This window comes from Eublepharis macularius, chromosome 2 (assembly GCF_028583425.1).
Source record: "Eublepharis macularius isolate TG4126 chromosome 2, MPM_Emac_v1.0, whole genome shotgun sequence".
NCBI lineage: Eukaryota > Metazoa > Chordata > Lepidosauria > Squamata > Eublepharidae > Eublepharis > Eublepharis macularius.
In genome coordinates this window covers 186,273,924-186,289,499 of record NC_072791.1, presented here as the reverse complement: position 1 = coordinate 186,289,499, position 15,576 = coordinate 186,273,924, and the positions used below count along the sequence as shown (strand labels likewise).

Sequence of the window (15,576 nt, the reverse complement as noted above, 5' to 3'; positions counted from 1 at the left end):
ATTCCAGACCAAACATCTGGTGGACTGAGATTGTAGATGATGAAAGAAAGAAAGAAAGAAAGAAAGAAAGAAAGAAAGAAAGAAAGAAAGAAAGAAAGAAAGAAAGAAAGAAAGAAAGAAAGAAAGAAAGAAAGAAAGAAAGAAAGAAAGAAAGAAAGAAAGAAAGAAAGAAAGAAAGAAAGAAAACAAAAGAGGGGGGCCCATGAAAACTCATGGGGGAATCTCAAGTCTGCTGCTTGTTCTCCTCATTTCCCTCCTTCTCTCCCTACACAGTCCCCCCAGCCTCTTTTTCACTGCTTCCTTCCTTCCTTCCCTCCCTCCCTCCCTCCCTCCCTCCCTCCACTCCTTCCTCTTTTACTCTATTATACATTCTTTTTCCACTGCCTCCATCTAGTTTCTCTTCCCGTTTCTCAAACCTTTCTTCTCTTTCTTTCTCCCTCAAACTCATCTCAAGTTTCAAAAAGAAACTCCAGAAACCACTTTGGATTACCTAGACAATCCAAAATGGCAGTGTCTTCTGAGGAAATCTCATGCAATTTCAGCATTTTAAAACTATTTTATCTTCTCCTATATTATTATTTTTAATTAAACTTTTCCTGCATACTTGGGTTCATTCAGAACTCATTTTATTTTATTATATTATATTTTATTATTTTATTTTATTTTATTCAGCTTATACCTCTCCCTTCCCGCAAGTGGGATCAGGGCAGCTTCCAACAAGATATACAATTAAAAGATGCAATAAAAGCATTATAACCATGTGACCCAAATAACATGAAAAAAAGTCCAGGAGCCACTAAGTAAATCAGATCACTGCAAAATCACTATAAACCATGGGCACCGCCATGATATAAATCCAGGGCAGTTGCGAAAGGAGGGCATGTTGGTCAGAAAGGGGACAAAATGCTGGCCCCTAGTCAAAGGCTCAGTGGAACATCTCCAGCTTGCAGGCTCTGCAGAACTGTAAAAGGTCCCGCAAGGCCAGGATCTCCATTGGAAGAGCATTCCACCAGGCTGGGACCAGGGCAGAAAAGGCCCTGGCCCTAGCCGAAGCCAGCTGTTCCTCGGGCTGGGGACCACCAGAAGCTGCTTATCTGCAGAGGGCAAGGCCCTGAGGGGGACATAATTGGAAAGGTGGTCTGGTAGGTATGCAAGTCCCAGTGTGTGAAGGATTTTAAATACTAGAATTAGTACCTTGAATTGGATCCAGAACTCAACTGGCAGCCAGGGCAGCTGGCATAACATAGGGTAGATGTGCACCCTAAACGGTGTCCCCATAAGGATGCATGCTGCTGCATTCAGGACCAGTTGTAACTTCTGGGTCAAGCTCACAGGCAGCCCAGCGTACAGCAAGTTGCAGTAATCTAGTCTAGAGGTAACTGTTGCATGGATTACCAAAGCCAGGTCCTGGGACTAGAGATAGGGTGCCAATTGCCTGACCTGCTGAAAATGAAAAAATGCAGATCTGGCAATGGCTGCAACATGGACCTTCATAGAAAATGTGGCATTCAGGAGCACACCCAAGTTCTTCATTATCAATTAAGGCAGCCCTCCCACCTAGGGCTGGGAGGTGGATTCCTAATTCTGTCATCCCACAACCACCTCCATCTTCAGGAAATTCAACTTCAGACGGTTCTGGCACAACCATTCTGCCACGGCATCCAGGCACCTAACCAACCTGGGGCAGCGTCTAACTCACTGTCCATCAACAGGTAGAGCTGGGTGTCATCAGCATACTGGTGACAACCCAGCCCACAGCTATGAACCACCTGGGCAAGGAAGCACATATAGATGTTAAATAACATGGGGGAAGAATCGCCCCCTGAGAGACACCACACACTAAGGGATGGCGGGTGGACATCTTTTCCCTTAGTGCCACCCTCTGTCCCCGACCATGGAGAAAGGAACTTGGCCACTGCAAAGCTGTCATGCGGATCCCCACAGCAGCGAGGCAGTGAGTCAAAAGATCATAATCAACTGTGTTGAACACCACTGTAAGATCACTGTAAGTATCAGCAGCACTGACCCGCTCTAATCCACGTGTTGCTGTAGATCATTTGTTTGTGCAACCAGAGCCGTCTCCGTACTGTGACCAGGCCAGAAGCTGGACTGGAATGGGTCCAGGGTAGAGGAATCATCTAGGGATACCTATAGCTGTTCCGCCACTGCCCTCTCAATTACCTTTCCCAGAAATGGAAGATTTGAAACTGGGCAGTAATTGGCTGGATCAACCGGATCCAATGAGGGTTTTTTAAATAAGGGCTGCACCACTACCTCTTTCAATGAGCACAGAAAAATCCCAGAGCTCAAAGACAGATTAATGATGGACACGGATCCTCACCAGCTGTGATGGGCACGGGTCCAGTGGGCATATGGTAGGCTTCACAGAACACAGGACCCTATCCACCTGTTCTGGGGCAGTAGCCTGAAGTGATCCAATATCAACCCTGAAGGTGACCAAGGGGCTTCTAGTTCACATACTGTATCAAGTGTCACTAGCAGATCCCAGTGGAGCAACAAGATCTTATACTTAAGAAAGCTTCCAAATGCCTCATGGCTTAGTGCTGAATTAACGTTTTTTCTTGTCCCCTGCAAAAGAGACGTTAACAACCGAATTACCCTAGACAATTATGCCAGGTGGGAGCTTGTGGATGCAATGGAAGCCACATAATAATCCCTTTTTGTGGCTTTCACTGCCATCTCTTAGGCTTTCATAACATAGCATCAAGAACATCGTCCTATAAGATGTTCTTGATGCTTTGTCACGGATCCACCACCACACTCACGCTAGCTGTCTCAGCTCCTGTTTACACCACCATAGCTCCATGGTATACCAGGGGGCCACTTTGGTCCAGTCATGGAGATGGCGAAGGGGAGCGATCTCATTGATGGCTTCACAGAGACAGGTATTCCAGTCCTTTTACCAGCTCATCCAACAAGCCATCGGGGGCATCATATCCCGCAGGGCGTTCTGGAAACCGATCAGATCCATTAGACTTCGTGGGCAAGCATAAATCTGCTCGTCGCCCAAGCAGGGGGAGGGTGGGTCAAGGTGTCCAGACAAGCCCTCAGGATGAAATGGTATGACCATGGTACTGCCATCGGCGCATCTAGATCCATCTGTATCCCCATCCCAAAGATCAAGTCCAGTGTGTGTCCTCCATAAACATCTCCTTTCCATACCATCGTGCAAATGTTTTGAGCTGCAGCTTGACTCATTTTCAGAATTAAACAGAGAGCGAGAAAGAAGAGAAAGTATCAGTTTTTGTTTAAAAAACAGCCCACAATCTTCCAAGTGAATCCGTTCTGTATTCCATTGCTGCTTGAACCCATGACTTTTTAAATAGTCTTATTAAGATGTTAGCCATCAAGCTAGTATGATTAAGCAAGTTTTGTTTTGTCATTTGGTAATGAGTGATGCAGCCCAGGACCACTTTCAGCTACTTTGACTGATTTCTTCTCTTGAGAAACGGTGTGCCAACAACTAAAAGTGTGGGACTGAGTAAAAGCATGATATAGGAGCCTGTTGTATTATGCCAAGAATGCAAATAGATCTAAGATTGCAGCTTTTGAGAGAAGTGCATGACTGCTGCAATTACAGCAACAACCATTGTTGGTGTTGCTATATGTACAGTACAACTATGAATGTGACATTGAAATGAGCTGTAGTAGGGACTGGTGTTAGTTCAAAAATGTACTTCAGGCACCCATAGACTCAGCCTACTTGATGTAGCTGTAAGCACATGACTATTGAATAAGGTGTTCTAATAGGACTGCTGTAAATACATGAGTACAGGGCATATTTTGCACCAAGAGATCCTAGGTCCACCAGGGCGGCGAGAGATCCCCTGTTCCCATCCTCTGTGCCTCCCAGGTGCACTCCCAGGGAGACACAATGATGTCACTCCAGGGAGTGACATCATCACACCACCCCGAGAGCCCTCCACGGTGGGCCAATTTGGCCCCCAAATCAGCCAACTGAAAAGCACATGTGCAAGGACCAGAAAAAAGTGAGTACCAAGTCCCTCCCCTCCCACGGGAACAACCCTATTTGCACTATTTATTTCTGTTGGAGTGTGGTACATATGAGGACAGGGAAAGATGTCTGCTACTCCTATGGACAACATATAACCTTCAACAAAGCCAAGAGAGAAGCGAGCACAAGCATTTAAACTCAAAACAACACAAAACTAAACCAAAGAAAACTATTTTTTTTAAAAAAAGACAGAAAACAAAGGCTCCACCCTCCCACAACCCACTAGGCATCAAGAAAACTTGAAATAATGTTTTTTAAAAAAATGCAAGCCACTCCAGTCCTGACACAAAATAAGAACCAGGGTGAGGGTCTTCCCAAGAAGGTAGAAGTTATCCAAAGCACAGACAGACCAGAACAGCCAGAGGCACACCAACAGCACTAAAAAAAAATATCTCCCTGAAATGTGTTTAAAATACAGGCCCTGGATATTCCCAAATATTTCCAAAAGTACCGGGGATCAGGATACTGGTGTTGTAGAGAATCCTAAATATTGACTCCGATTCCCGAATATACACAAAAAAATACTGATAAGGTGTTTGGGGCGGGGGGGTATACATTTGGGCCATGTATATCCAAGTGCACATGCCTACCTCAGGAGCAGCATTCACTTGGCTTCAGTGAGATGGCAAGAAAGATAAGTTCTGTGATCTGAACTCTTCTTACAGTTCTTTGAATCCAAAGGTGGAAATACACATTACTAAGTACCTAGGGGTGCTCAAGTGCCGGATTCTATGTGTAGTCCTCAAAAATGCTTGGCAAGCACCAGGAGAAGTGTTGGCAGGCACAACTGCACCCACAACTGGGGACCTGTTTTAAAGGTTTTATATCTTTAGCAATGTTTTAAATTGTCTTTTGGCTTGCCATTTATAGTAATAAATTTACATTTATTCTGCTGAAGCATTATGCTGTGAGTTCTTGAATGCAGGTTGGTTGAATGGTTTCAGAGCCTTTGAACAGACAATATACAGACAAGGCTTGCAGTTTATGCTTAGGCAAATGATGCATAGAGGAAAAATAACACCTAAATGCATAGGCAAATTGCCCCCTAATTATGGAGTCCTGAGCGAGGGAAAATAAGAGCAAAATAACACTGAAAATTGTCTTGGAAGACCATGTTTTGCATACAACATCTATATAGCAAAAGCAAAATAACTTAATTATTGTAAGAGAGCAAGATTCGGGTCCAGTAGCACCTTAAATACTAACTAGATTTCCAGAGTATGAGCTTTTGAGAGTCAAAGAGTTTTCTGAGATTTTTCTTTAACGAAGGGACATACACAGCACCAAAGTACTTGTACCTCTGGGATGAACTGTAAAAACGCTAGCTGCAGTGCACACTACCCTTTTTGGAAGCTGAAGAGTCACAGAAGCTGCGAGCTTGGCATTCCTTTGGTGTTCTACCACAGATACATGGTTTGTGCTGCTGGCCTATGCCAATACATTTGAAGCAAGAATATTTGGATGGCACTTAAGTGCTGTCAGCAGTGAATAATTTCTTTCCCAAAAAACCTCAATCACATTTTCTTTTATTCTGAGAACAGGCACATTGCCCTCTGAACAGATAAGCCATGCGTAAGATGTAGGCTGCTCATGGCCAGGTTCCCAGCTGTGAATGTTTGAACAGCTGTCTGATCCGGAGCTCAAACAGCTCTAGCTAGACAGAAGTGCCCTGCCCTTTGCATTAAGTGGGATAGAGCTGTTCTGCTTGAAATTTCTGTTTGCTGCCAAAAATATGAAATAGTGCCACTGATCTTCTATTTCAAAATTTTAGTTAAAAAAACCTTCCTTTGATCACCAGTACTTTTTATTGTACCATCTATACCATTCATTCTTGTCGTCAGTTTTTTTAGTCTAAACACTGCCTCTGTAGGTATGTATACATACTAGGGGTGTGCAAAGGCACAGTGGTTCGGCTTTCCCGATTCGGGTATACCCGAATCGAGAAGCCGATTCGGGAATCGCTGTCCACGAATCGGCAACCGATTCGGGAATGGCGATTCGGGGCGATTCGGGAAAGCTTTTTCAATGGGTGGCATTTTCCCACCGAATCAAGCCAAAATTGGTGGGGGCCTTCCTCTAACTCCCCTCTAACAACCCCCCAAGTTTCAGACCGATTGGACTTTGGGGGACCATGTTATGGCCCCACAAACCAGGTCCCCCTATCCTCGCCTATAAAAGGGCATAGCTTTAGGTTGCTGCTGCTAATCTCCTATTTTGTGCTTGCTGCTGCTGATCTCCATTATTTCCTATGGGGAAAAAATGAAGAGGCAGGCTTCCTTTGCCAGGGGTGGCATTTTGCATGCAAAATGCCCCCCAACCCTCAGGGGCCCTTCTCCCACCTTTCCTCCCACCCCCACCAAGGCTCAGCCTGCTCCCACTTGGGGGGCCATTTCATGGCCTCCCCAAGTAGGTGACCTTTTCTCTACAACCTACAGCTGGGGGAGGCATGCAAAATGCCACCCCTGGCAAAGGAAGCCTGCCTCTTCATTTTTTCCCCATAGGAAATAATGGAGATCAGCAGCAGCAAGCACAAAATAGGAGATTAGCAGCAGCAACCTAAAGCTATGCCCTTTTATAGGCGAGGATAGGGGGACCTGGTTTGGGGGGCCATAACATGGTCCCCCAAAGTCCAATCGGTCTGAAACTTGGGGGGTTGTTAGAGGGGAGTTAGAGGAAGGCCCCCACCAATTTTGGCTTGATTCGGTGGGAAAATGCCTCCCCCAGGCTTCAGAGAAGCCTGGGGGAGGCTTTTTCCCATTGAAAAGCAAGCAAAATGCTGCCCTGAATCGCCCCGAATCGATTAGGGGCATGCCGATTCAGGATTCCCCGAATCGATTCGGGATTCCCCGAATCACCCCGAATCAGGATGATTCAGGATTTTTTCGGGATTCGGATTCCCGAACTGCACACCCCTAATACATACTCTCACACAAAGACTGTCTTCCCTACATTTATAGTCTCTCTACACAATACACGTGTTCTTCACGTGTCAGGAGACGCAATGTTAGCTGGGTTGTATAGTTTTGAAAGACAGAGCTGGCAGAGATCGTTCCAGAGGGGACAGATTCTCTCATAGCCCTCTGCCACCTCTTGCATGCTGGGCTGTCTCCCGTTCCAGAGCTTTTACCCTGCCACCCTCACTGTTTAAACTTTGAATTAACTGAGCCTTCGTAGGGCAAAGACTCCAAAAGGGGAAACAGCTGGGGTGGTGAAGGGCTGTGAGAGAATCCATCCCCTTTAGAGTGATCTCTGCCTTTCAAAACTTTGCTTCCCAGCTAACATTGCATCTCTTGACACTTAACAAACACGCTCACAGGTGTCTCATCTAGATAGACACAATTCCTACTCAGCCACTTTTATTGAAAGCTAAATGGGCTACTTGCTCTGAACCTCTGGTTTAGGTATGAATTATTGTCTTTCGTTGCCCACACATCATAAGAGCATTGGACATTATAACAAACTGATAGGAAGGTTTCTGAAGTTTAAAAAGATGAAGATGGATGCAGGCAGCAGGACAAGAGGAATAATTAAAATTTGACCCTTTGCTCTGTTGCCTTACGTTTTTGAACTCTGAACTTTAACATAACTTTCTCTTTGAAATAGGAAATGTTTGATGTCATTCTGGATGAAAATCAGCTTGAAGATGCTTGTGAACACTTGGCAGAATACCTTGAGGCCTATTGGCGTGCCACACACACTACCAGTAGTACGCCAATGACACCATTGCTTGGAAGAAACCTCGGTTCCACTGCACTCTCCCCTTACCCTACTGCAATTTCTGGATTACAGGTATGAATCCATGCTTTAGTCATTCAATACAGGTCAGCTCCATAATCAGGTCGGAGAAAATGCTGAGATCCAGTGGCTCTGGCAAACACATATGGTGGATCCAGGTTATGCACATATAGCTGCATGCACAGGAGCTGCTCCCTGTTGTCTATAAGTGGGAGACTGTCCAATCTGCCTGCAGCATTCCAAGTTATCAAAGACTATGGTAGTGATTGTCCTGTATGCACTCCTGTATGCACGTTATAAAGCTCCAAAGGCTTTGGAATGTGTTCAATGTCTATTTCAAAATACTCAATTTTTTTCTTCACTGATTTAGGGCTTGTTCATAATTATGCATGTGTGTCATGTAGTCTCAGTACTGGATAATAACTCTCCACAAAAATGGTAAACTATCTTCATATAAAGAGTTGTATTCAAGTGATACGAAACTTCAGTCTGGTAATTTATCTTTGGCTCATTCTCATGTTCTTTGACCAAGGGGCCATATGCAGCAAGCCATTACATAAATAAGCCATGGACTCACATTTTCCTCTTCCTTGAATGTGCTGATTCCTTCCCACACTTCTTGTTTTATGGCCACAGTTTATTGTTAGAACTGGGAAAACTATGGTTTCGCTTCAAATCTGAACTAGAAACCACAAAGAAACCGTAGTTTCCAGTTTTGGTTTGTCCAAATTATAACTTGCTAGTTTGGGACAAACTATGGATTGCCACAAATTAAGACCACAGAAGGGAACTGGAGTATGTGAAAGGGATCATGCAAGTCCAAAGTTTGCTCCTAGTAACCAAGAACAAATAACCTTGTCCTTTGTAAAAAAATCCCAAATTGCTTGCATGCAATTATTCTTCCAGAGGTTATCAGTGCACTCACCCTAACGGGATTTGTATTTGTGCAGTGCTTTGATCTGTATACTTCTAGGGCTAGCTTTTAGGTGGGAAATTTCTCCCTCTTAGAAGTAGAGTTTCAAGCGCACCATGACTGGGAGGGGGGAGGCAGAGGCTTCAGCAACAGCTACAGGTATGCAAACCTATTTTTACTTCTCTGCGGTCTCTGTGCATCACACTGATAGGTGTAGATTAATATCACAACCTACCTGGAGGCACCCAAAGGTGTATCTAGAAAAAGGGAATGACAACGAGCACTACCCTGCCACAGGACATACCTGTTCTGATTCTGTCTAGAGTACAGAACCTCACAATGGTGGAAGTATGGGCCCAGATGGTTGTTCTGCAGTGCTCAGGAAGAGGAATTCTTCTGCTAAATGTAGCGCATGTGGCAACAGCACTGGTAGAATCATCTCTGAGTATTCCAGGTTCAGCGCTATGGGTAGGTTCATTGCAGAGCTTGGTGGTGGAGGTCACCCAGTGACTGAATCACAGAGATTTGTCCCAGAGTAGCACAGAAAAAGGCCTCAGTGTTTCCTGAAGTTCTGTCCATTTAGAAGGACAATGCCCTACATGTATCTGGAGAATGCAATGGGTGTCAGGTTAGTAAAGTAAATTGGTAGCACTAGGTTCTCATTCAGGCAGAACCCAGAGACAACTCTAGGCAGGAAAGCAATATCTTAATAAGCCCTTTCCTTTGAAGTTGCAAATGAGAAGCCTCTGGTGTATGGAATACATTTTCCCTCATTGCCAAGCTGACTGCAACAAGGAAGACTCAAAGAGTTTCCTCATGACTTGAGTGAGGGCCAGTTGTAGTCCTCATCCATACACAAGGTCACATTATTGTTGGATAAAGCCTGAGGAGAACCTTGAAGAACAGATTTATGGATGAAAGGGGAGTATCCCTGAATCGAGGGACATAAAGCTGAAATGGCTGTTTAGCCATAGCTAGTGTGAAGAGCATGCCAAATGCAGAGGATCTGTCATCGGTAATGAAGAGCACATGAGGTAAAGGAGGTAGGGACCTGTGTGGAGAGGGGACTCTAGAATGGAGATTACTGGACAGCTAGATGGACACGATCCCTGTGCTGAAGCACAGCTGTGAAAGCACTACTCTTTGCTGTCACAGGACCATTGTTTTCTGGTCTTCAGGAATATATTGTTTTGCATCTGATCATCTGCTAAGGTGCTGTCCTTGCCAGCCGTGGGGATTGCTGTGCTGTACATGAGGCATTTGGTGACCATGTTGTCTGTGGCCACCTGTTTTATTCTTCCATGCAGCCTGGGGAAAGGACACAAAGTGACTTGTAGCTCAAAATGGCTGATGGGAAACTGCCTCTCTTGGAGTGATCAAGGCTGGATGGTGATACTTTTGCCACAGTGTGTGCCTTATCCCCACTGTCAGTAGTAAGGATCCCATGAAATGATGGAAGTGTGAAAGAGAGCCTTCGATGTAGGTGACAAGAGTGATTCCACCAGGTCAGACATCTGAGTACCTTTGTTGTTTTTCCTGCAAGTCCCACATAGGTTGAACGTTGCAGGTAAACCTGCACTGCAGAGGTCTTATCCTTAAGCTGGCCAGTTGAACCTCAGCCATGAACACTTCTTTGATACCAGCATCTGTTGACTTTTCCTGGCAGGCTGCAGTGGATTGTACATATTAGATCATTAATGCAGCAGGGCCTGTTCAAAGGGAGAAATGCCTTTGCAGTGATGGAATCTAGGGTTGCCCATATAAAATCTGTACATGGTATAGATAGGACTTTGTTGATATGGTGGAGGAGGAAAAGACAAGAAGCACTGAGGAGCTATATGTATGAGGAAGGAAAGATATCATCATAGGTGATGAGGCAAAGAAGGACCTATGTGACAAGGAGCTATCAAAGAAGAAGCAGAGTGGTCTATTCTAAGAGGACAATCCAGACCATTGCTTCAATGTCTTGTTCAGTAGTGGACATAAGGTTTATCTAAGTTTCTAGTCCCTCTCTAGAGTGTCATCAGTCTATCTGCCACAGGACCTTCCCATCAAAAGGCAAATCCTCAATGTGTGTTTTGTCCTCAGAGGTCAGCCATGGAACACAACCAAGCATGGTGTCTGAGGGTGAATGTGACGGCAGTGGACATAATCTTTGGTTTACAGTCAGCAATGTGGTAAAATGTGATGACCAGTTATCTCCTGAGATGTAAAGCCTCATTCTTCTAAAGACTATTTTGTCTCCTTTTACCTTGAGAAGCCTCCATCACAATATAGTTTAGGGGATGATGTGTAAAAGAGAAAGGATCACCCCTTGTTATACCTTATAAAGGCCTTCCAGTGTTTTCAACCTTATAAGGCCTTATAAAGGCCTTCCAGTGTCTTCAACCTAGGAGGAGCAGAGGCACAAGTCCTTAGCCAGTTGGATAAAGTAGGGAGCATAGCCAATACCATTGTTGTCTGTATGTCAGTGTCAATGAAGTTGATCCTGTACCTTCAGGATTGTTTCACCTCTAGAACTAAAGAGGTTGACATGCGGATCAGCTGTTCTTCATACATTCTGATCTCCTCTGGTGAACAGAGTGGCTTGCATCAGATATCAACCAGCCAAGAGAGGAATCCAAAACTGTCTTCATGTTGTAAGACTCATTGTTCACTTCTCTGAATTTGTAGAGAAACAGATGACTCTTGGAAAAGCTGGATCTGAGACAGTTAATTGAGCATGAGTTGCTATTTGGATGTCCGTAGGCCTCAGTTCCATAGCCATTGATGTTGAAACAGCACCTGATTGTACCAAGGGGAAGCAAGGTGGAGTTGAGCTCACCATCCTCGTGAGCAAGAGATGTGCAGTGGCTCTCAGTAGCTGAAGGCATGTAGTGATGGTTTCTGTAGTCTCCAGCCAGAGCTGGGAAAGTTGGTAATAAAAAGTGGCTGAAGTAAGAGTGATCAATCCCTATATAAAGTGGGAGTATATTGATCCCAGTCCCTGTGGTATTGACCATCATGCATCCAAAAGTATGTGAGCTACTGGAGAGAGATTGGCCTGAACTGATCCCATGAATTCAGATGGTCCTTAAAGTACTGATACTGGCAATGTTGTCTCCTGGAGTCCAGCAAGGAATATCCTGAAGAGCCACAGCATCGTAAGCAGGATGGGGATCTGAAAGTAAATGGGTCAGGACAAAGATTCCTGTCACTTGCAGAACCCTCTACCCACCTAACAGAGAAGGACCCCATCAGTTCTTGGAATTAGAATGTCTTGAGGGCCTTTAGGACAGGTTTCATTGGCTGTATACGAAGATCTTCCAAAATATGCAGGGAAACGTTTACTTGAGAGATTGGGACGGAGAGTGGAGGAGCAGATCTTCATCAGCCTTAGGCTGAAGTTTCTCCTTTTATATTTTCTTCCTTTGCTCCAGTGCCAAATGAGCTGACCTCTTGAGTACGGAGCACTTAGTCTGCTGCTGATTCCTTACAGACATGATTTGTATTTATGGTTATGGAGCTGACACAGAACAGATAGGCTTTTCTGTACTGCCAGTGCTGATTATTCCGCCATCAGCAAAGAGTGATGAAGCCCTCCCCTAAAAGGATGGCTCTTAGCTTGGTGGATCAATGACACTCACCGGCTTTGCGAATTTGAGATAACAGATGCAAGTCTTAACTGTGTATCCTACCAGTCATAGGAGTCTGTCAAAGGTAACTTCCTCTTCAAACTGTCAACACTTGCTCAAAGTTGTCCTCTGCCCTATAGGGGCCTTTGCGTTGTAGCAGGACTATGAAAGATAGTAACGTTGGGAAGCTAAAGGAAGAAAAGACTCAAAGGATGACTAATGGCAGAGAAAAGTTTGAGGGGAGGGTGAGAAAGAGAAACTAGCTTGCAGAGAAGGTGTCTGAACAGCTGCTGCTTCTGCTGTGTCTAAAAGGGGAGTGAGTAGAAAATGCAACTCCTTTCCATTGGGCATGCAGTGTTGAAATTGTGCATTTGAGGAAAGAGGTTTTTCACACCTAAAAGTTCTCTTCGAAGTTTCTAAATTGAAGCTCTGCACAGCTGCAAAGCTCATCAGTGTAATGGAGAGACAGCATGATGAAGTAACCATGACTGACATACATGCATGTCTACTAGCCCTAAACTACTAAAGCCAGTAAGTAGATCTTGCGTTCTGGGTAGTTTTGTTATAATACAGGTATCATATCCATAATTTTAATGCTATTGTGCATAGATTGAAAGGTGTGACACAAAATCAAACCTTGGTTTTATTTGCTGGAAGAATGTTCTTAGAAGATAAATGTGTAGGTAATATATGCTGCTGTCAGCTGTTAATAGGATTCCATAATCATTTGTGTGTATATTGGTTTTTCACATGCTCACCAGTTCACAGAAGCCTTAATATGTCAAAATTTCCCTTCAGTTTGCCTCACTTTTTCCCAGAGGTAACACTTGGCAAAATTAATTTCATTTGTTTTGCTTTTATTTTTTAATGAGGATTATAATATTTTCCCATTATAAAAAAATTCTGACGATTTTTTTCCACAGGGATAGCTCAAAAACGGCTGGCCTTTGAAACTTCAAACCTGGCATGTAAATAGTCCTTAATGAGAAGTACGTGCTTTACTTAGTTTGGAAAAAAATGTCTTTTCAGTACAAGTTTTGTATGTTTGTAAACGCAAAACCAAGAGTGCACAGAGACCCGATTCACTAAAGAATTCAGCACATTTGTGTGGCGCTTGATTTGTATGCACTTTTCACTGTGTGTCAAGCAGAGGGCTAAGCAAATTAATAATACAACTAAAAATTAAATCTGTTGACTAGATACATTGCAGGGGATTCATTTTTTTCTTTTATACAATACATTCATTCACAGTTTTATTTTTTCTCCACTGCATGTATACAGCAGCCAATATATAAATTTCAGATTTATGTTTAATTCCATTAGGCCAGCGACATTGCATGGTATTATTTCTGCTTAATGACTGGATGACTGTGCAAGAAGCAGTTTGAATTCTGTGGACATGTGCTTGTTTTGTGTGAAAATTTTCATTTTCCAGCTTTGTTTGTGTTGGCAAACCCCATCTCTAGAAGTTTGACCCAAACCCAAGAAATACATTTAGACAACTTTAGATATAAACAGGCCCCCTGCCCCTCACCCACCATGGTTCCATTCACCACTAACTGTTGTCACAAAGGAAGTGTCAAGTCATGGCCAGGTTACAAAGGTTACTTTCATACAGCATATTATGAGAGCCCCCAAACTGAGAAGCTGAGGCCGAGACCTGCTACCATGGCCATCTATGTACTTGTCATAATGACCATAGATAGACACAGTTCTGAATAGCAGATTCGTGGCAGCCTTAGAAAACAGTGGGATGACACACTAAAGGAACTTTATCTGATTATCTTCTGAGATGAATGTATGACCTTTAGGTTCAGCTTTAGGCAATCCAGTATAAGGGTATGTGTCTGGGTCTATACATAGGGCAGAACGACAGGTCAGAATGCTGATCTGGTAGAGCAGACTGTGCCACTTCAGACTGTAGGCAAGGAATCACTTATTTTGAATGCTCCCCATGTAAATTAAAATCCTCCCCAATCCTCCCTGTAAATTAAAAGTAAAACGCACAGAAGGGAGAACGCTGGGCTTGAATCTTTCTTCCCACAGTTTGAAGCAGGGGGTACCCACTTTAACATCTTAGACTTCTGACACCTCTTTATGACACATCCATAATTCAGGCCTATATATCTTTCATATCTAATAAAATTACAAACTGGTTAAACTGATAAGCCTCCTCACTGGAGGATCATAGAAAATAAAAGGGACTAAGAAAGATGTCTACAAAGAAGCTTCAGCACTTACATGTTTTAGTTAGATTCCATTAAAACCATTTGAAACTCGCTTGTGCATTTTTTGGCTACATATATAGCAACCATTGCTTTAAGCTCAGCCATAACTCCAAATTCCAAAAAAGCCCATCCTCCCTATTGAATGGTCATAATCATTACATACCTTTCAAGTGCCCCCTCCCTTTGAGGTTATGACTAATTTGTTTTGAAATTGTTCCCCATTTTTATTACTGACCAGCTGTTCCCGAATCTGACTAAATTTTTCAGAATTTGCTCACAGTGTCTCTGTGAGCTGGTAGATGGTTGCAGTAACTATAGAAATAAAAGCAAAAGGGGTTTTTGCTTTGCTTAGCTTAGCTGTTTTACCCACAGAGCCACTGTGGAGACCAAAACAGAGAGAAATGGCACCAGCAATCTATATACTAAATAGTATCCAGTTGTTTTTAAAATGAATCACAGACGCATATGGATTCTCAAGGCCCTCAGATCAAGAGCACATCTAATTCAAAGGAAGTGAAATTAAATTTTTTCTTTTGTCTAATTCTTGAATCTTTGATGTTTTTAGAGCCAACGTATGAGGCACAGCAACCATTCTACCGAGAACTCTCCAATTGAACGCCGAAGTCTAATGACCTCTGATGAAAACTACCATAACGAAAGGGCTCGGAAGAGTAGGAACCGCTTGTCTTCCAGTTCCCAACACAGCCGAGATCATTACCCACTTGTGGAAGAAGAGTACTCCGACTCATACCAGGACTCATACAAACCCCATAGAAACAGAGGGTCCCCTGGAGGATACAGCCATGATTCTCGACATAGGCTTTGAATACAAGAACCTGGGGAAAATTGGTACTCATTAGTTGAAAACTTGCCATAACATAGCTAGGCCAAACAAATCATCTTGATTTGGCAGGTGTGGCATGGTTTTACTGTGCTTACAGGCTGCTGCCATTTACTGCTATAAAGGGGCAAAACATACCGATCTGTGCCCTTTGTGTTAGGAAGAAATTAGTTTGCCCAGTCACTTAGGTGTGTTTTCTTTCTAGTATA

General features: G+C 43.6%; 1 protein-coding gene across 1 annotated transcript in view; it reads left to right on the top strand.

Annotated features, from left to right (window-relative positions):
• CACNB4 (calcium voltage-gated channel auxiliary subunit beta 4) overlaps positions 1-15,352 on the top strand; it is a 229,277-nt gene extending 213,925 nt beyond the window's left edge. The window contains exons 13-14 of the mRNA XM_054972236.1: positions 7,640-7,825; positions 15,092-15,352. Of these exons, the coding sequence (XP_054828211.1) occupies positions 7,640-7,825; positions 15,092-15,352 (447 nt within the window). The remainder of the gene's footprint in view (positions 1-7,639; positions 7,826-15,091) is intronic.
• Positions 15,353-15,576: the final 224 nt, after the last annotated feature.